The 20,542-nt window shown below is 47.5% G+C and overlaps 1 protein-coding gene across 12 annotated transcripts in view; it reads left to right on the forward strand.

The window, feature by feature from the left end:
• Positions 1-20,542, forward strand: part of PHACTR1 (phosphatase and actin regulator 1) — a 490,759-nt gene that overhangs the window by 453,625 nt on the left and 16,592 nt on the right. For 11 of the 12 annotated variants that reach the window (XM_043450090.1, XM_043450084.1, XM_043450085.1 and 8 more), the window contains 2 exons: positions 86-336; positions 2,460-2,616. In XM_043450090.1, coding sequence (XP_043306025.1) covers positions 86-336; positions 2,460-2,616 — 408 coding nt within the window. The remainder of the gene's footprint in view (positions 1-85; positions 337-2,459; positions 2,617-20,542) is intronic. The other variant, XM_043450087.1, reaches the window with a different exon arrangement.

A 20,542-nucleotide genomic window follows, 5' to 3' on the forward strand; every position in this document is an offset into this window, starting at 1 on the left:
CGCAGGACAGCCAGGTTGCTAAAAGGTCCCGTGCGTTTATATGACACCTTAGGCGGAATGAATGTCCTCTTTTCTTTTTAAACAGCTCAGAGCAGCGGGTCCCCTGTTCTACTTCTTACCACAGCTCTGGTTTGCACTCGGGAGACAGTGTCACAAAAGCAGGACCTCTGGGCCTTCCGGAAATCAGACAAGTGCCAACGGTTGTGATTGAATGTGATGACAATAAAGAAAATGTGCCTCATGAATCAGACTACGAAGACTCTTCTTGCCTGTACACAAGAGAAGAGGAGGAGGAGGAGGAAGAGGATGAGGATGACGACAGTTCATTGTATACCAGTAGGTACTTCTAAACTCTTGGGCCGCGGTGGGTGCGGGGGGCGTGGCAGGTGCGAGGGGCGTGGCAGGCGCGAGGGGGCGTGGCTGGTGCAAGGGGGCGTGGTTGGCGCAAGGAGATGCCCGCCTCTGTGGATTCAAATCCGAGGTCCAGTGTTATTATTTCTTCATTAGTAAAATGAAAGGGTAACGGTCTTCTGAACAACATCAGAGCGCTAGAAACTGCAGCATCATGCTGCCATCTCTTACCTCTTTAGATGTTCTTTCTTTCTCTGATTGCCTCCTGTGGGATGCCATGTGCGGTTCTGTGCTTAGTCGCTCAGTCGTGTCGGACTCTTGCAACCTCATGGACTGCAGGCCGCCAGGCTTCTCTGTCCATGGGGATTCTCCAGGCAAGAATACTGGAGTGGGTTGCCATGCACTCCTCCAGGGGATCTTCCCAACCCAGAAATAGAACCCAGGCCTTCCGCATTGCAGGCGGATTCTTTGCCATCTGAGCCACCAGGGAAACCCCCATCCAAAAAAAAGGGGGGAGGGGCGTGAAGAGAAGGAAGCACTTTAAAATTCAATTCTAGTCTACAGAATACACTAAAATACTAACTGTTGTATATGGAACAAATTCATTTTTAAGCATACGTCAACCACTTCAGAAGGCCTGAATTTAAATTTCTTCTTTAAGGCCTTTCATGAAGAAAGCAAAGTTCAAAACCTGTCATTCTGGTTACAAAAAATGAATGTTTCAATTGAACAAATATTGACTGATATTTTATCAACCTTTAATGCATGAACTTAAATAATAGCAAACTTTTACTGTGTGCCTGACAATAGGCTAAGGTTTCATTCTTATCTACATCTCACAACCCCCAGGGGCGTAAATTCCTGCCCCATTTTACAGGCTGGTGGGGGGGAGGGCGGCAGTAGCGGACGGAAATGAAGCAGCCAAGAGCCTGCCCAGAGCTTCACATCTGCTAAGAGGCAGCGCTGAGAGCTGAAGCTGCCTGGGCCTTACTCCAAAGCCCATGTTCTAAAACCAGCAGCAGCAGGAGACAAGCATTTACTATGCAAAATCCAAAGGGATCCCTCGAACTTGGTGCTTCCCAGGCCCTTCCTCTTTCCTCTCATACTGGGCTTCAGGTAGCAAACTAAACTTGAGCACTGGAAACTGTCCTGCTATTGAGGAGAGAACCATGGAGGGGCAGCCAAAGGCCCATGTTGTCCAGCCTCTGCCCATCACTTCCTGCCCAGAAGATGGAGCATTTTGTACCAGGGTTTCCCAACCTCGGCACTTGTGACGTCTTGGGCCAGATGACTGATTGTCATGGCAGCTGCCCTGTGCATCATAAGATGTTAAATAGCCTCTACCCATTGGATGCCAGTAGCAGCCTCCCCACCAGACCCCAGTTTGACAACCAGTCGCTCCTAGACTTTGCCAAATGTCTCTAGACTTTGCCAAATGTCCCCTGAGCGAGGGTATGCAAAAATCACTCCTGATTGAGAATCATGGATTCTTTCCAGATGGAAGGTGCTCAGAACCTCCTATGTTGAAAAACAGTGCCCAAATATTGCCTTTGCATGAGCTTGTTCTCCCTCCCACCCGGCGCTGACCCCACGTTGCCCGGCTTTACTTCGCTCTGCACCCCCAGCCCCGCTGTAGCAGATCTCTCGTGTCTCCTGGGATTCCCTGGCTTATCACACGTCCCCTCTGAGCCTTCATACAGGCAGGAGCGCTGCAGCCAGCTGCCTGTTGGTCTCATTTATCCTGCACGGGCCAGCCCCTCCTCCTCCGTCCTTTGCATTCTGTTTTGTGCTCCACAGTCTGTCCTGCCCTGCTTTGTGATGTTCCCACCAGGTGGCGAGTTCCTAGGGAGCAGAGATCCAGTCCCAGGTTGCCCGTGTGCTCCTCACGTGCCCAGCACACTGAGAGGCAGACAGGACATGCTGATGGCAGAAACTGTATGAAAGTGACATACAGTCATTTTCCGCCTTTGACTGAGGTCTTGACCACTCTCAGGTGTTGGGCTATTACATCGTCTCCCTGTCTTCGCCCTGCGGTCCACAGCTGACCCTGGGGGAGCCCGGACCCCAGGTTGGCGATGACTTATTAACTCACCTCTCCCCTCCTGCAGGCTCCCTGGCCATGAAGGTGTGCAGGAAGGACTCCTTAGCCATCAAGCTCAGCAACAGGCCCTCCAAGCGAGAGCTGGAAGAAAAGAACATCCTTCCCCGGCAGACGGATGAGGAGCGACTGGAGCTTCGACAGCAGATCGGCAGCAAGCTCACCAGGTAGCTTGGCGGCTCCCTGGACTGTTTGGGGTGTACTCGGAGTCCCATTCTCTCTGAAAGGCCTATGGCCATGTTTTTGCGGTCCTCATGGAGTGAGCAAGATGTAAAACATGATTTTATCCTGATGGTCTTAATAGCATGAAAATATACTGTGGCACTCTAAGAATAATCCCAAGTTGGGAGAAGGGAGCAGAAACAAGTAAAATGATGTCCAGTGCTAAGGCTGCTGTTCTTTAGTCACTCAGTCATGTGTGCCTCTTGGCAACCCTGTGGACTGCTGACCGCCAGGCTTGCCAGTCCTCCACTGTCTCCCAGCGCTTGCTCAAACTCATGTCCATTGAGTCGGTGATGCCATCCAACCATCTCATCCCCCGTCGTCCCCTTCTCCTCCTGCCCTCAGTCTTTCCCAGCATCACGGTCTTTTCCAGTGAGTTGGCTCTTCACATCAGATAACCATAGCACTGGAGCTTCAGCATCAGTCCTTCCAATGAATATTCAGGATTGATTTCCTTTGGTTTGATCTCCTTGCAGTTGAAGGGATTCTCAAGAGTCTTCTCCAGCACCACAATTCAAAAGCATCAATTCTTTGGCACTCAGCCTTCTTTATGGTCCAACTCTCACATCTGTATGTGAGTTTCTACCTAAAAATGCAAAAATAGTGTTCTTCTAAAAATGTTTTCTCATTGATGCTATTGGGCAGACTCTCCTAAACCTCAGTTATCTGAATGCTTTGATAATGAATATTTCAACCAACTGTTATTTGAGAGGTGTGGGCTGCCCTTCAGACATGAACACAGTCAGCTGGGTGTGGGTTGCTCTGCCTTATATATACAGACACGGGCCAGGTGCAGAGAGCCAGGGGGCCAGCATGGCTGCCCACTGAGGTATGTGGTAGATAAAATAGAGCTAGCACTTAAGTTTATTTTACATCATTCTTTTGAGTCAATCATGTCTGTATTATACATCATGCAGTAGTACTTAGACATAACTTATAGATAAAGAAATGGCAGATGTAGGGCTGCGTGTTTAAAAATTAAGTTGAGTTCTCTGAAAGCTTCAAATCCGCAGGTCTGAGGGTTCCATCTCATAGCCACATGAGCAGGTCTTTTTTGTCTCCAGGAACCTCTAGTCAGTGGAAATGTAGAGATCTCAGGGCACTTTCTCCCTGCTCCATAGCGCCCCCAACTGCAAGATGCCACTGCTTTCTCTCTGGGTCTGTGTGCTTCAACCTCAACCCCAGAGGTGGTCAGCCTGCGTGATCTTGACTATCCAGTCCACCGTTAGTTCCCTTCATTTACCAAGCTTTCTACTCCCCTAAGATTAGTAGTCAACCCATATAGTTCCATTTTATTTCTTTGAAATCCATCTTACCCACCTCCACACACACACACACACACACACACACACACACACACACAAATCATAATTTAAAAAATCAGACATGGAGCCATGTTTCTTTGTGTTTATAGTGAGGGTGACCTCTTGATCAGCCAGGGACAGCTGATCTGGCCCTGCTTCACTTCCCAGCTTGGAGCATTGATTGGTTGAAGAAGTAGACCTCCCCTCCTCCGCCACCTAGAAGGTGGTTCTCGGGCCCACTGGAATGGGATTTTGAGGGACCAAATAGAAGTCTGATGCTTGAAGGAGTCATTCTTTTGCTTCTGAAACATCCTTTAAAAAAAGTAAATCATTCCATAAGTCACCAAGACTACTTATTTTTAAAACTTTTTTATTATGGTACAAGTCACTTAGTATATAACATACTGTTTTAACCATATTTAACTGGCGCTAAGTACATTCACATTGTTGTACAACTCTCTTCATCATCCAGCTCCTGAATTTTTCACCCTCCTAAACTGAAACTCTGACCCCCTTAAAAACTAACTCCCCATTCTCCCCTACCCCCTTCCCCCTGGCGTCTACCAGTGTGCTTTCTGACTCAGTGAATCTGACTATTCTAGGTAACTCGTATAACGACTGCTGATTTTAATAGAGAGGAGCTAAGACTCTGAAACAGGATCTGGTCATAGTCACTCAGGGCCTCCTCTGGGGAGCAGCCAGCTTTTCAGACCCAGCTGCCTGGTGCTCCCCAACTGAGATCCCTTCCTCAGTCCCCTCCAGCCCCTCTGCAAGCTTTGGATCATATGGGGGAGAAAAAGCCTGGGAAGGAAAATAAAATGGGAGGTGCCTTGCAGTATACATAGGCACGAAATTAACCTCAAGAATAAATGAAGATTTGAGCAATCTGCCTCTCTGACACTTGTTCCCCTAAAACTTCTCTACACCCTTAAAATATCACTGTCCCACTCAGGGGTGAACTGTCAACATTTTTTTTTTTTGCAATCATGTTTGACCAGGATATTTTCAGCATCCTCCGAGCTGGGGCAGATATAGCCCCCTCTTAAAACGGAAAACATCCCTTTGGGGAAGCCTTGGAAACCTTGCTTGGGTTTGGAAAGGATGTTTCTCCCTGTGATGTGCTTTTCCTAGACCAGAGTAGCTGGTGATTCAGACCACTCCCCTGTGCTTCTTCCCAGTGATCAAAGGAGATACTGACTTTATTTCAGCCACTGGGAATATTCGCTTTCTAGAGCTACCATTACAAAGTACCACTAGCTGAGTGGCTTACCCATCAAAAATGTATGGTCTCACCATCTGGAGCCTGCATGTCTGAAATCAAGGTGTCAGCAGGGTTGGTTCCTTCTAAAGGCCGTGGGGGAGAATCTGTTCCAGGCCCCTTCCTGGCTTCTGGTGGTTTGTGGACAGTCTTTCGCCTTCCTTGGCTTGTAGATGTATCATCCTGATCTCTGCCTTCATCGTCCATCAGCATTCTCCCTTGCTGTGTGTGTCTGTCCACATTTCACCTTTTTAGAAGAAAACCAGTCATCTTAGATTCAGACCCAACCCTCGTCAACTTGTTTTAGCTTGATTACCTCTAAAAAGACCCTGTCTCCAAATAAGCTCACACTGTGAGGTATTGGAGATTAGGACTTGGACCTCAGCGCTGTGTTTTAATTGTATCTATCTGGCTGCATTGGGTCTCAGCTGCAGCATGCAGGATCTTCATTGCCTCGTGCTGGATCCTTCCTTGCAGCACACAGACTCTCCAGCTGCAGCTTGCGGTCTCTGGTTGTGGTGTGTGGGCTCGGTAGTTCAGCAGTTGCAGCTTATGGGCTCCAGAGCGCTTGGGCCCGGAAGTTGTAGCCTGTGGACTTAATTGCTACACAGAATGTGGGATCTTAGTTCCCCGACCAGGGGTTGAATCTGAGTCCCCTGCACAACAAGCTGGAATCTTAGCCACTGGACTACCAGGGAAGTCCCAGGACCTCAGCATTTGTATTTTGGGGAAATGCAATTCAAACCATACCACTTGGGGAAGCATAAAAGGAGCCAAAAACTCAAGTGCATGCCCGGGGCCAGGTAGGTATTGAACATAAGGAAAGCAAGCAGTCCTGATATTATCAGGGTGTGCTGGAAACTGGGGTGAGATGAAAAGTTCACCCTTTATCAAAAGGGGTCACCACTCTTCAGCTTCAGCCCCCGGTTGTGGTGGAGAAATGAGGAATCATTTATCTGATATTATGAAAAAACATCTGAATTTTTTTTTAATGAAAATTTCAAATTTTTTAACATTGTTACAGACCAAGCAGAATATAATTATGGATTAAATTTAGCCCCAGGATTGTGTCTCAGCCTGTGCCCCTGGATTTAATCTCTGACCTGGAAATCATAGTTTTTCCTGTCTACAGGATAGTCCTAAATGCTATGGGCACGCACTATACACTTTGATGACATGAGACTGAGTTCTTCAGTGTGTGATAAATGTGGACGTGTGTGTGTCTGTCTGTGGTTCAGTCACTCAGTCATGTCCAATTCTTGGCGACCCCACGGACTGCAGCATTCCAGGCCTCCCTGTCCTTATCTGTGTCCTAGAGTTTGTTCACACTCATGTCCATAGAGTCAGTGATGCCATCCAACCATCTCATCCTCTGCTGTCCCCTTCTCCTCCTGCATTCAATCTTTCCAAGCATCAGAGTCTTTTCCAGTGAGTTAGCTCTTCGAATCAGGTGGCCAATCTATTGGAGCTTCAGCATCAGTCCTTTCAATGAAGATTTAGGACTAATTTCTTTTAGGATGGGCTTCCCTCATAGCTCAGTGGTAAAGAATCCACCTGCAATGCAGGAGACCCTGGTTCGATTCCTGGGTTGGGAAGATTCCCTGGAGAAGGGAAAGGCTACCCACTCCAGTATTCTTGGGCTTCCCTTGTGGCTCAGCTGGTAAAGAATCTGCCTGCAATGCGGGAGACCTGGGTTTGATCCTTGGGTTGGAAAGATCCCCTGGAGAAGGGAGAGGCTACCTACTCCAGTATTCTGGCCTGGAGAATTTCATGGACTGTGTAGTCCTTGGGGTCGCAAAGAGTCAGACACAACTGAGTGACTTTCACTCACTTCCTTTAGGATGGACTGGTTGGATCTCCTTGCATTCCAAGGGACTCTCAAGAGTCTTCTGCAGCACCACAGTTCAAAAGCATCAATTCTTTGGTGCTCAGCCTTCTTTATGGTCCAAATCTGGCATCCATACATGACTACTGGAAAAAGCCATAGCTTTGACTAGATGGAACTTTGTCAGTAAAGTGATGTCTCTGCTTTTTAATGGGCTTCCCTGATAGCTCAGTTGGTAAAGAATCCGCCTGCAATGCAGGAGACCCTGGTTCGTCGGAAGGATCCGCTGGAGAAGGTATAGGCTACCCACTCCAGTATTCTTGGACTTCCCTTGTGGCTCAGCTGGGTAAAGAATCTGCCTACAATGTGGGAGACCTGGGTTCAATCCCTGGGTTAGGAAGATCCCCTGGAGAAGGGAAAGGCTACTCACTCCGGTATCCCAGCCTGGAGAGTTCCATGGACTATATGGTCCACGGGGTTGCAAAGAGTCGACACAACTGAGTGACTTTCACTTTCACTGCTTTTTAATATGCTGTCTAGGTTTGTCATAGCTTTTATTCCAAGGAGCAAGTGTCTTTTAATTTCATGGCTGCAGTCACTGTCCACAGTGATTTTTGAGCCCAAGAAAATAGTCTGTCTCTGTTTCCATTTTTTACCCATCTATTTGCCTTGAAGTGATAGGACTGGATGCCATGATCTTAGTTTTTTGAATGTTGAGTTTTAAACCAGTTTTTTTTCACTCTCCTCTTTCACCCTCATCGAGAGGCTCTTTAGTTCCTCTTCCTTTCTGCCATTAGGGTGGTGTCATCTGCATATCTTAGGTTATTGATACTTCTCCGAGTAATCTTGATTCCAGCTTGTGCTTTATCCAGCCCGGCATTTCACATGATGTACTCTGCATGTAAGTTAAATAAGCAGGGTGACAATATACAGCCTTGACATACTCCTTTCCCAATTTTGAACTAGTTCATTGTTTCAAATCTGTAGCAACTGGGAATTAGCATCTTCTAGGATCCCAATTAATTTTTGAATGGAGTTTTGGGGATTAATCATTAAAGAAATATACTGTATCCCTATAAAGAATTTTTGACCCAGTTCCCTCTCTTTCAGGAATTTGGTAGGTTAGTTTTCAGAATATTTGTCATTGACTATGAAAGAATACATTAAGATGAATGAAGAAACTGGTTGAAATAGCTGTAGCTGCTTTTTTTCCTTAATGTGTATGAGTCTGAGAATCAGAAGGATTTAAGGGTAAAGTACTGGTCATTGTTGATAGTTTGAAACTGTACCTAAGGCCTGAGATCCAGTACCATGCATCATGGGGCATCAGATGTAGGAGCCCCCTCTGAAAATTACCAGAATTCTCCCTCTTGCCTCCTCCTTGATACTTATCATTGTCATCTCTCTCTCTCTCCTTCTCTTTTTTTTCAATATTTCCTTTTTTAAAATTTATTTATTTTGCTGCCCCTGGTCTTAGTTGCAGCATGCAGAATCTTTGATCTTCTTTGCAGAATCTTTAGTTGTGGCATGTGGGATCTGGTTCCCAGCGCAGGGATTGAACCCAGGCCCGCTGCATTGGGAGCACGGAGTCTTAGCCACTGGACCACCAGTGAAGTCCTTGCCCTCTCTTAAAGAGCTGTTGTCTTTACAGTGACAGGGGTGTGGGGAATGAGATAGGGGAGGTGGGGGAATGATACCCTCATCATTCCCATGAAACCTAATGTGTTATTTTCTCTTATGTAGAATTTAATATGCTAGAAAGAGAGAGTATTCTAAATCTGTATTTTATGCTCCTAAGTAGTTCACACTACAGGCAGAATATAAAATAATATATACAGAGGATTATGTGCGGCTTTAAATCGTCATATAATGTTCAAGGGAGAAACTTGAAATCCATTTTTCATGCTCGTAGCACAGGCAATAAAAGCAGTATTAAATCCTGCCTCTGACTGGAGCTTGCATACTGTTTGCGGTTTGAGAAAATCAGCATTAGGAGTCTGAACACACCAGAGCCTAGTTCCAAGGTGGCAAATGTCATCTCCCCCAGATCTAAGGGCTGATGCCAAGTGTGAGCTGGTACCTTCCCAGGCCAGGTAATTTCTGCTGCTGCAAAAAAACACTTTCTAAAAATAGGGATAACAATCAAAGGCTCTGGGAATTCAGTTCAACTTCGGCTGACTTGAGGGTGCCCTGGACACATGTCCCTGTGAATCACTTGAAAGAAAGAGGGGAGGAAAACAGACTTGAGTGAAGTTTTGAAGGAGCTTCCTCATGCACCTGGCTTTGCAGCCTTGCAGCAGCAGTTGCATCCTCCTCTTCACCACTTGGCCTGGGATGAGGGATGGAGTGGAGAGGGGACCACAGGGGAGCGGGAAGAGGGCATGGATATCTGCTCGCCTTCATATCCGCAGCTCGTGGGTGGGAATGGCTCAGGTCGGTGGGCTTTTTCTGTGGATTCTGAGCCCTCCTGTAAACAAAACTGAAATTAGATACCAGCCACCAAGCCGCAACTGAGTGATTGGAATAAGCTAGATCCGGGCAAAATATGATGGGAAAGGAGTTATTGAATCCTGCAGTATTTGCATAACAAACTCGTGGAATCTTCGAGCAGCTCACCTGCTTTCAGATCATTTGACACCTCCCATTAACTCACTGTGCAAAATAGAAAATCTTCTCTAAAAGCCCTTCAGAAAGGCTGACATCTGAAAGGTGCTGGGTTGAGTCAAGGCTACAGCACAACCTGACAGTGGAATATTGAGGGAAGCCACACATTGGTTTTACGTTTGTTTCAATGAAAGGTTCAAACACTATCCTGAGGAAGATTTAAGTGAGGTGTGTTGGGAGGAGGTGGAATAAAACCTCAGGACCACATGGGTAGAGGTTGTGGCACTGAGGTGTGAGCCACACCCGTCATGAAAAGTGAAAGTCACTCTGTCGTGTCTCTTTGCAACCCCATAGGCTATATAGTCCATGGACTTCTGCAGGCCAGAATCCTGGAGTGGGTAGCCACTCCCGCTGCCAGGGGATCTTCCCAACCCAGGGATCAAACCCAGGTCTCCCGCATTGCAGGCGGATTCTGTACCAGCTGAGCCACCAGGGAAGCCCCACCTATCATAGATATTGCCAGCTTGGGTCCTTGAATTCTGTAATCAGTAGAAGCTGATTAAGAGGCCAGATGAGAGGTTTAGGCAAGGCTTTACTGGGACTCACGCTGCAGCCCACGGGAGCAAAAACAAGTCACAGGTGCCAAAGTGGGGGCCGAGCTGGTTCCTTAAAGGGGATGAGGGTAGGGGCAGGTGGGTGGGTTGGACGAGAGGAGTGGTTTAGGTGGTCTGCTTACCCTCTTGGTGGTGCTGTGTGCAGGGATCGTGCCCAGAAACCTGCTTGGGCTCCCAGCACCTCAGAGATGGAGCTGGATTTGTGGTCCTTTTGCATCTTGTTCATAATTGCCCCAACTGAGCATGCGTGCAGTTACTTTTAGTCCCTGATAGTTTCTTTGTATGCTTTGCATGCCGGAGGAGATGTCTGTCCAGGTGTAAGCACAAGCGCTCGGGTAGAGGGTCGCAGGTCTCAGCCGATCTCACGGGGACCCACAGCTGTTGAGCGTGTCTCAGAGCCTTGCAGAGACATCTGCAGCCTTGCCCTCTTGTCTCAGCCTCCAGCTGTTAAGAAATGCAGTGAAGACTGAGTCCTTGCCATCCTGTTGCCAGAGATGAGCCCTGACAGTGTGCGTGTGTGCCTCTGTGTGTGTGTGTGTAGGGGAGGAGTCAGTTTGCAAGCTCCACACTGGATGTCAAGGAACAAAGCCACGTCTGCCGGGCCATTCCAGTGCTCTGCACTCAGGACTTGCAGCTGCCCTGGTCACCTGTGCAGTTTCCAGTGATACAAAGAGTGTGTAGGACCAAGGAGCTGCTTTGTGTCCAGCAGAAATAGAATCCAAGTCAGTGTTTAAAACTTGCAAAGGTTGTTTTTTTGTTTAAAGTGACCGTCATTGGAGGATGGGGAGTTGTAGGTTTTTCTGTTTGTTTGGGGTTTTTTTGGTGGGGGCTGGTGGGGGAGGGTTGGCCACACCATGCAGCATGTAGGATCTTAGTTCCCCGACCAGGGGTTGAACCTGTATTGGAAGCTCAGAGTCTTAACCACTGGACCACCAGGGAAGTCCCTGGTTGTTTTTTTTTTAATACATTTTTTAAATGGCTGATTATTCTAGTGGCTTTTCAAATTCAGGGCATAGAAGGGCAGGAAGAGTAGAACTATATTCAACTACAGACTCAGTGGAGACTGGGTAAGTCCTGAGTAAGCTGCTTTGTTGTTCTTCAGTTGTTCAGTCGTGTCTGACTCACTGCATCCCCATGAACTGCAGCATGCCAGGCTTCTCTGTCCTTCATTACTTCCCTGAGTTTGTTCAAACTCATGTCCATTGAGTCAGTGATGCCATCCAACCATCTCATCTTCTGTCATCCCCTTCTCCTCTTCCCCTCAATTTTCCCCAGCATCAGATGGCCGAAGGGTTGGAGCTTCAGCTTCAGCATCAGTCCTTCCAATGAACATTCAGGGTTGATTTCCTTTAGGAGTGACTGGTTTGATCTCCTTGCAGTCCAAAGGACTCTCAAGAGTCTTCAACACCACAGTTCAAAAGCATCAATTCTTCGACACTCAGCCTTCTTTATGATCCAACTGTCACATCCATACATGACTACTGGAAAAACCATAGCTTTGTCTATAGTATGGACCTTTGTCAGCAAAGTGATGTCTCTGCTTTTTAATACGCTGTCTAGGTTTGTCATAGCTATTCTTCCTAGGAGCAAGAGTCTTTTAATTTCGTGGCTGCAGTCACCATCCGCATTGATTTTGAAACCCAAGAAAATGAAATCTGACACTGTTTCCACAGTTTCTCCATCTATTTGCCATGAAGTGATAAGACTGGGTGCCATGATCTTAGTTTTTTGAATGTTGAGTTTTAAAGCAGCTTTTTTCACTTTCCTCTTTCACCTTTATCAAGAGGCTCTTTAGTTCCTCTTCACTTTTTGCCATTAAAGTGGTGTCATTTGCATTTTGTTGATATTTCAAATAGGCTGCTTACAGCCACATTTTAAGAGGTTTCTCTTAACCCGAAAGAGTTAGATAAAGGAAGTGCTTTTAGTTCTCCACGGATTTTCCTCCTGCTCGTGACTGGGGTCATCTGCAATCATGATTCTTGTTTGTTGTTCATCTTAGCCAATGTCAGAAAGAAAGACCCTGTTTCTCAGAATATTTGGCTAAGAAAGAGATCTGTGTGTTTAGAGACGACCCCTCAGGGTGATGGTCCTGACATAACATCGTCTAAGACTTTGGAGGCTTTGCTGTTGAGAAAATACTCTCCCAGCTGCACTTCATCTGACCACTTTCTCCACAGCCCTGCCGGGTGGCTGCAGTCAGAACTGTGTTTTTGTAGGTGAGGAAACTGACCTTAGAGATAGTGAGCAGCTAAGAGAAACACACCTTCCAAATCCAGAACTTTCTATTTTAAGCCAACATGCTGAGAACATTTAGTTTGGTTTCGTTTTCGTGTAGCGGTGGGTGCCTGTGATTGGGTGGGGATTGTGTGGGAGGGTGGAGTCCTGAACCAGTGGCTCAGGCTTATGGGAGCAAATGTGCTCACAGGGGAGATAAGCCATGGAAGGCAGAAGGAATAGGAGATGTTCTTCCATCTTGGATTGAACTGGGCTTTGTCTTGCATTTCAGTAGCACTGTCCATAATAAGTGGGCTTCCTTGGTGGCTCAGACGGTAGAGAATCTGCCTGCCAATGCAGCAGACCCAGGTTCAATCCCTGGGTCAGGATGATCCCCTGGAGAAGGAAATGGCTGCCCACTCCAGGATTCTTGGGGCTTCCCTGAAATGAGTAGGAAGGTCTGAAACACTTGACATCAAGGTTTGGCTCTCAAGACGCTGGTACCTGATGCAGCGTGAGAAGCAATGTGTGTGGTTCCCACAGTGTGGCCCCTGGCTCACCAGCATCACCTGGTAAAATGCAGGTTTTCAGGGTCCGCCCAGACTCTGAACCAGAGGGTGGGGCCCAGAAATCTGCTTTTTAACAAGCATGATTCTGGTGCACACTGCAGTCTGGGAAGCAATGGTGCAGTAGAGAGCAATCAAAGCCTGTGAAGCCGGGCCTGAGGGGGCAGCTCCATCCATCTTTTAACTAGTCGGGTTCCTGGCGAGCCTAGTTTCTCTGCCTGTAAGACTGACTTTCCACTCACCGTCATCTAGGGGTACTAGATGAGTAATTCTCCACACTGTGGCAGATAATGAACACTAGTCCCTTCTCTCTCATTGTAAAGTTGAATGCCATTTTATGCTAGACTTATCATTCAGAATAAGTAATACTGGCTGCCCTAACAGACAAATCCTGAATTCCAGTGGTTTAAGCCATTAACAGTGTATGTTTCACTGGAGTCAAGCCTCACATGGGTCAGGTAGCTTCTATCCATATATTCATCACGTGCTTCTAGAATCCATGGCTCCAGCATCTCCATAGCCAGGGAAGAAGGCATCGTCAGTATACCTGACTAGTCACTTCCCCTAGTCCAATAAGCAGAACAAAGCTCGTTTTTTTTCCCACAATGGGTTTTGTACCTGTATCACAAGGAGGCTGTTTGTGAGTTTCTTCACTCCTTTCACAGCTGCATTTTCTGGATGTGAAGAAATACAGAATTAGAGCACTTTAGGGCTGCAGCGGACAGTCACATATCACCACCTCTATCATCCTTAATTTTACAGTTAAGGAAACTGAGATCAGAAGAAATGAAGCTGCTAGCCAAGTTCACATGGTTATCTGGTTCTACTGGGATCTGAAACCAAGACCTTTGACCCCAGCCAGTGCTAAAATTAATACCGTCAGGAAGAGGAGAAATGAATTCACTTCTCACTGGAAGGAACAAGCCAGTTATTTGTTGGAAAGTATAACAAGTCATAGGCCTTTGCTGATTTTCTCAGTTCCTGTCTGAAAGAGAAATGACTCAAAAGTTTTGGATTAAATATTTAAGAAACTTCTTCAGAAATCAAAAAGCCCATGAGTAAGGAATCCTTGAATTCTCTCCCAGGTAGTTTCTTTCACGGGCATTGTTTCCTGGTCTGTCCTAGGTCGCTAAAGGAACATTTAAATAAAGTGCCCATATGAGAGAGAGGTCCCTGTCTTCATAGTTACTCACAGTTGGGAAAGTCTCATTAATAACTTTGAAGACCGAACAGGCACTTGAGAAAACTCTCTATCTGATGCCTTAGTTTGGGGTTGGTCTACTCTAGCGATTCTGTCATTCAGATGATAAATGAAGCTCTAGTCATTTATACTTAAGAAGATTTATTTGTTCTTTGCTTCAGTGGTGAAGTTGGCATTTCTGGTCTCCAGAATAATTTCCATGGTGTGTAGCCCTCTTTCTCACTCATCCACCAAATCTGGTCACAGGTTTGGCTGTCAGTGACTTTTCTGCAGCTCTCCTATTAGCACCAGCACGTAGTCTTGAATATTTAAATAGCAGGACTGGATTACAACTGAGATGTTTGCAGTACACTAGTTTTTCATGGATCCCCGCACCATCTTTGTTTACTGGCAAAAAAAAAAAAAAAAACCCTAACTCTCATGCAAAATGCTAATAAAAGTAATTCATTTTATCATTATATCCATTTCCCTCTTCTTGGTTTAGAATGTAAAGATTTTTTATAATAGCCTTGAAAATTGCATATATGCTAACTAAATAGTAATTTTTGACAGAATATAAACAGGAAAAATCACCATCCAAAGACCCAAACCCTGGAAAATCGCTTTTCCCTCTGATTCCGAAGGCAATTCCTTTGAAATATGAGTGAGTGTGCTTCTATTTTAGGAAGTGTGATCATGAAAATTTTATGTTCTAGGCCCACTGAACCATTAAAACAGTAGTTCTTCAAAACGGGCAGCCTTGTTAGGGCCTTTGGGAAAAAAAAGTGGGCAGACAGATAAACACTGGGTGCTGACAGGTAATCAGGGTGTTGAAAAGAATTTTGCCCACGGTAAATGCAACCCTCCTTTGGACGGTTGTGATTTTCCTTGTGTTGTTGTTTAGTCTCTAAGTCTTGTCTGACTCTTTTTGACCCCCACGGACTGTAGCCCACCAGGCTGTTCTCTGTTCGTGGGATTTCCCAGGCAAGAGTACTAGAGGGAGTTACCATTTCCTTCTCCAGGGGTCTTCCTGGGCCAGGGATCAGAGCCGTGTCTCCTGCCTTGGCAGGTGGATTCTTTACCACTGAGCCATGGGGGATGCTTATCTTCATGTTGTAACTTACTAGGCTCCCTCTTGAAAGATGCTGAGACAGGGGCATTAAAATGAGACCCTGCAGAGCTGCCCTCCCCAAATTTGGTTGGACCAATGAGTCTGCCATCTGCACATTCCACCCCGCACAGCCCAGGCGATGTCCCATCCGAGGGAAGCCCTCGGCACGCCCTCTTGAGTGACCTGGGAGGTACTTTGTTGAGATTCGTGGAAGCTGAGTGAGGTCAAGTGAGTACCTTCCGCCTGGAGCCTGCCGTGTCCTTGGATCATCACTCCATCTCATTTCTCTGTCACGTGGCGCTCTCTCTTCACAGTTTTCAACCACATGTAGCCATTTGGGGCCACAACCTGTGAAATCTGATTCTCACCCCACAGTCAACAGCATCACTCAGAATGCTCAGGTGTTTCCCATGAAGGAGCTGTAAATTCATACAACCTTGTCCAAGTCTGAAGCACCGTGAAAGTGAAAGTTGCTCAGTTGTGTCCGACTCTTTGCGACCCCATGGACTATACAGTCCATGGAGTTCTCCAGGCCAGAATAGTGGAGTGGGTAGCTGTTCCCTTCCCCCAGGGGATCTGCCCAACCCAGGGATCAAACCCAGGTCTCCTGCATTGCAGGCGGATTCTTTACCCAGCTGAGCCTCAAGAGAAACCCCTGAAGCATCATATTATGCTAGAAATTACACCAGGGATGCAGTCTGTTCTTTTAAATTCTACTTCCTACTGGAACAAGTAGAAAAGCTACTTCCAGGACACCCGGGTGGGATCGAAAGCAGTGCCGCTCTGCTGGTGGTTAGCGTGGAAGGGGCTGGCCCCACAGACAGGGGCCAGAGGGAATCGTTTTATAGCAGAAGATGGGCATTGTCCGCAAGAAAGGAAGGTCACATGCCCTGCCAGGCCAGCTTAGTTTGGACATCAGTATCAACAGCAGTGATGAGTGTCTTCTTGTTTTCGCTGTTGTCGCTAAACTCCAAGCCCCACAGGAGGAGCTGGGGGCTAGTGAGAGGGATAGCAAATGAAAGTCAACTGGGAGCACAGACTCCCAGGGCGCCAGCCCGGCCTCACCCATCACCAGCCTCAGGACAGGTGACAGGTGGTACCTGAACCAAGCGTCACGCAGGTATGAAGGGATATTGTGGCCGCGGTCCCAGCAAATTTCAGAACCGTGGATGTGTGGGATGTGTGTAAACACACTTACTGCCTGAAGAAAAGACATCTGTATTCTACACGCGCACACACAGACACACAATGTCAGGAATGTCCGTCTTCTGGAGAAGGGTGCTGAGAAGGGAACAATGCTCAGCTCTGGTTGAGCGTCTCTGTCTCCTTCCATCTGCTTCTCCGGGGCCGCCGGTCTGGCTGGGAAGGATGGCTTTCAGGGCTCTGAGCGACCGGGTGTTTCTGTCCGCCGTATATAGGATTCTTCTTCCAGACAAGCCCAGAAAGTACAGCTAGCTCTCTTTAAAGACATGCTGGTCAGGCTGCTGGCCACGGTCAGGCTCTGCTGGGAGGAGGAGATCACGCCTCCCTGCGGGGAAGGGTCTCCGTCAGCCGGTTCCCTCGGGATGGACGTGGAAGCCGCTTTGGCGCCCCAGGAGCTGGTTTTGCTGGCACTTCCGGTGACGGACCTGCGGCCATGGGCAGGTGCTGGTGGGTTCTGTCCAGGTTTCCCCCGGGTGCCTGCTGGCTGGTGCTGCTGTGATCTGGGGATTTCCCTCTGCTCTCACACGTCCGGGTGCACGTGAAGAGAGTGACAGTGCATGTGTGGGTGATGTGTGTGTATGCTGAATATCTGATGTGGACGGAACGCAAGGAAATAAAAAATGGGAAATATGTATGTGTGTGTAACACACACACACACGAGCGAGAGAAAAGGATAGGCCTGCTGTCCCCCAGGCTGGGAGCGGAGGATCCTGTGGTCGACATGTGCTGTGAATTCATGGTCTTTTTCTGGGAACGTACTGGATGGGATATAGTCTCTTCTTACAAGTGATCTATCTCCCAATTCACTGTGTAGATTAGGTCAAGAAATGAGTAAAAGCGTTGATATTCACTTCCCTGTATGGTCAAGGTCAAGTCTGTTGAAGCAACCATATCACGCTCCGCTGTCACATTCTCTTCCCTCTTTGCCTTTCGCATTTGGTAGCTCCTTTCCTAGAAATATGAGCCCATTCCATGATTAGAACTTGGGCTTCCCAAGCGGGGCAGTGGTAAAGAACCCGGCTGCCAGTGCGGGAGACTGGAGACGGGTTCAATCCCTGGGTCGGGAAGATCCCCTGGAGGAGGAGATGGCAACCTACTCCAGTATTCTTGCCTGGAAAGTCCCATGGACAGAGGGAGGAGCCTGGTGGGCTACAGTCCATGGGGTTGCAACGAGTTGAACACAACTGAACGACTGAACATGCATACCTATGATTAGAACTCCGTCTTTCCTGATTCTTTCTGAATTAGCAAATAGATTTCCAAAAGTGCAGAAAGGCAAATCCAAAGTGGTTAGACATTCCTGAAATCTACCACGCTGCTGGGAGGAAAAAGACAGAGTTGGGGAGCATCTTTTTGTTACATCATCTCTCTCTCTCTAAATATATATATATATATATGATGGATCTAAAAAGATAGATAGATGTGGAAGTTGTATGTATTTTGTGAAATATTATCAAGCCTTAGAGAAAGCACTTACAATTTATTAAGAATACCTACATTCTTTACCAGTCTTTTGTTCCACAGAGCTATTGGTTTAAAATGAAGCTATATATTAAAATTGTAGAGTCACAGAACAGCAAACAGTATGGAAATGAGACTTTTAACACAGGGGGAATTACAGAAGACTTGGCAGAATCAGTGACCAAAATCCCCTCCACTTGAACGTCTGAGATTCCCTGGGGAGTTTTTGTGTTTCCATCTCCAGGTTTCTAAACAGCATGAAATCTCATCTGAACTCAAGTTGTGATTTTTTTTCCAGAAACAGGAACTCAGAAGGGGCCCTGAGAGGCAGCTGTAGGAAAATAGCCGTGGTCCTGGAGAAGGAAGAGGAGAGAGGGGCTCGGGGGTGCTTGGCACCTGCCTCTCAGCTTCTGTGTCAGCCAGGCCCTTCAGCCTCCCCCCGCTGGAGGTGCTGATGGCCCCCAGATGACGGGGGGCCTCGGGGGGGAGCAGGAAAAGAGTGTGAGCTGCACAGACCCCGGTGGGTCCTGGAGTCACGCAGGTGTCTCATCAGAGCAGGCACGAGCCCAGGCGTCCTGGGCCGATCTCCAGCTTTGCATCCGTCACCTCGCTTTGGAGAGTAACCAAGCGTTGTGTATGTTGTATATTGAGGCCCACCAAAGCAGAGCATTGGGGGAATCCGGACCCACAGTATTTCGTGAATGAATGAGTGGATGAAGAAGTCTGTATTCTTATGTCATGTCTGTCTTGTCTAGCATGGGACCCTTCTGAGTGGGGGCTTCTTTGCCCCTTCGAGGTTATACTCTCATGACGCAGTCCAGCTGGTGAGTGGGGTACGTGGTCCCGCCTCCCAAAACTTCAGCCCTGGGCTGCAGGGGACAAGATGGGCATAAATGGAAGAATCACAAGCACCAGGATACAGCAGGAGACGCAAGACTGTTGTCACACGCCGTGGAAGCACCTTAACCAAACGGCTGGTGAACAGAGGAAGTGACATTTGAGGTTTAAGCTGCAGTCGTGGGGATTACTGTCAGTTAGCCAGACAAAGAGGAAGAGAAAGAACGTTCAGACATAAGGAAAGGCGTGCAAATCTGGAAGGAGCCAAGAGGAGGTGGTTATGTCTAAAGGACAGGACAGGGGAGATTCTCCGCAAGTGGCCAGATCACAAAGAATTTTATGGGACGTAGCGTGTTCTGAGTCCTTCCTTCAGACTCCAGGAAGACATGCATAGCTTTCACGCAGGGAGTGGGCTGATCAGATTTACCCCTCACAAAGACCATTCTCGATAGGCTGGCGGCATGAGATGGATGCTGGTGGCCTGCTTTCCGGAGGGGCCAGTGGTGGGATGGGATGAGAGATGGTTTGGGCTTGGTGCTTGTGCTGTGCTTGGGGCTTGGTGCTGTGGCAGGAAGGGGGATTTTATTGGTGGACAAAACAATTTATCCAGCTGGCAAAACTACCTGCCCAGAAGAGGAAGATAAATTAATTCTTTGGGGACCCGTTACTTTTGACGGCCTGTAGGAATCTAAAATGGCAATTGAAAAGGTGATCTGGAGCTCAGAAACATGGTTAGGGATGTAGAACCTGGAGTCACTGGCACGTGGGTGCTAACTGAAGTCGTGAGTGTTGAGGACATCATCCAGGGAGCGTGTATGGGCAGATCTGGGTTTAATAATGACTAAATGAGCACCTATTATGTTCTCAGTCTTCACCTAGGAACTGGGGACAGAGTGGTGACCAGAGCTCAGACAGAAATGTCCCAACCCACATGGCACTGACAAGTTCTAGAGAAAGATTCCGAGAGACATAGATTCCAAGGGGACAGGATTCAGGGCTTCTCCCCTGCCCCTGGCCCCACCACGCCTGCCTCCACTTGTCCTGTGTCCCACCTCAGGCCTCTGTTGGGGAACCCCCCTCTTCTTCCTGCCTCAGGAAAGAGGGCCCTGATATCTGTCCTTCTCCACAAGCACCTCTGCCCTTTTCTCTTTCTATCCGTCTGAAAAGGCAGCTGCCTCCCTCCGCGGCTGAGATGCAGCAAAGAAACCACAGTAAATTCAGCCTTTTTTTTTTCCCTGAAATGCAGATACAGTTTTAGAAATCCGGGCTTTAAAATCAGGGCCCTCAAAACAATAAGCGGCTGTAAAGACCAATGAAAGCTGTGACCTTGCCGTTCCAAAGCCTGTGGAAAACTCATTAGCTCTGGGAGGCAGAACAAACCCTTGCTGGTGTCGAGTCAGACCGGCCAAACCTCCGAGGCCCATGTCACTTCTCTGGGGATGCTGTCATGCTGCTCTGCATGTATTAAAGCATCTCGCCACTGCTTGCTGGCAGTCTCCTCCTTCCAAGGCCAACACCGAATGCCATTTGCTTGGGGATGGGTGTGTGTATTTCATAGAAAAATGTCAGTTTGTGTGCTCTTCTCTTGTGATTGGAGATAAAGATGGAATTGTTCAGACTGATAAAAATAATAATATCCATTCTTACATTTTGAAGGAAAACAGAAGGCTCATCCATGGCAATGGATGGCAAGT

This window comes from Cervus canadensis, chromosome 28 (assembly GCF_019320065.1).
Source record: "Cervus canadensis isolate Bull #8, Minnesota chromosome 28, ASM1932006v1, whole genome shotgun sequence".
NCBI lineage: Eukaryota > Metazoa > Chordata > Mammalia > Artiodactyla > Cervidae > Cervus > Cervus canadensis.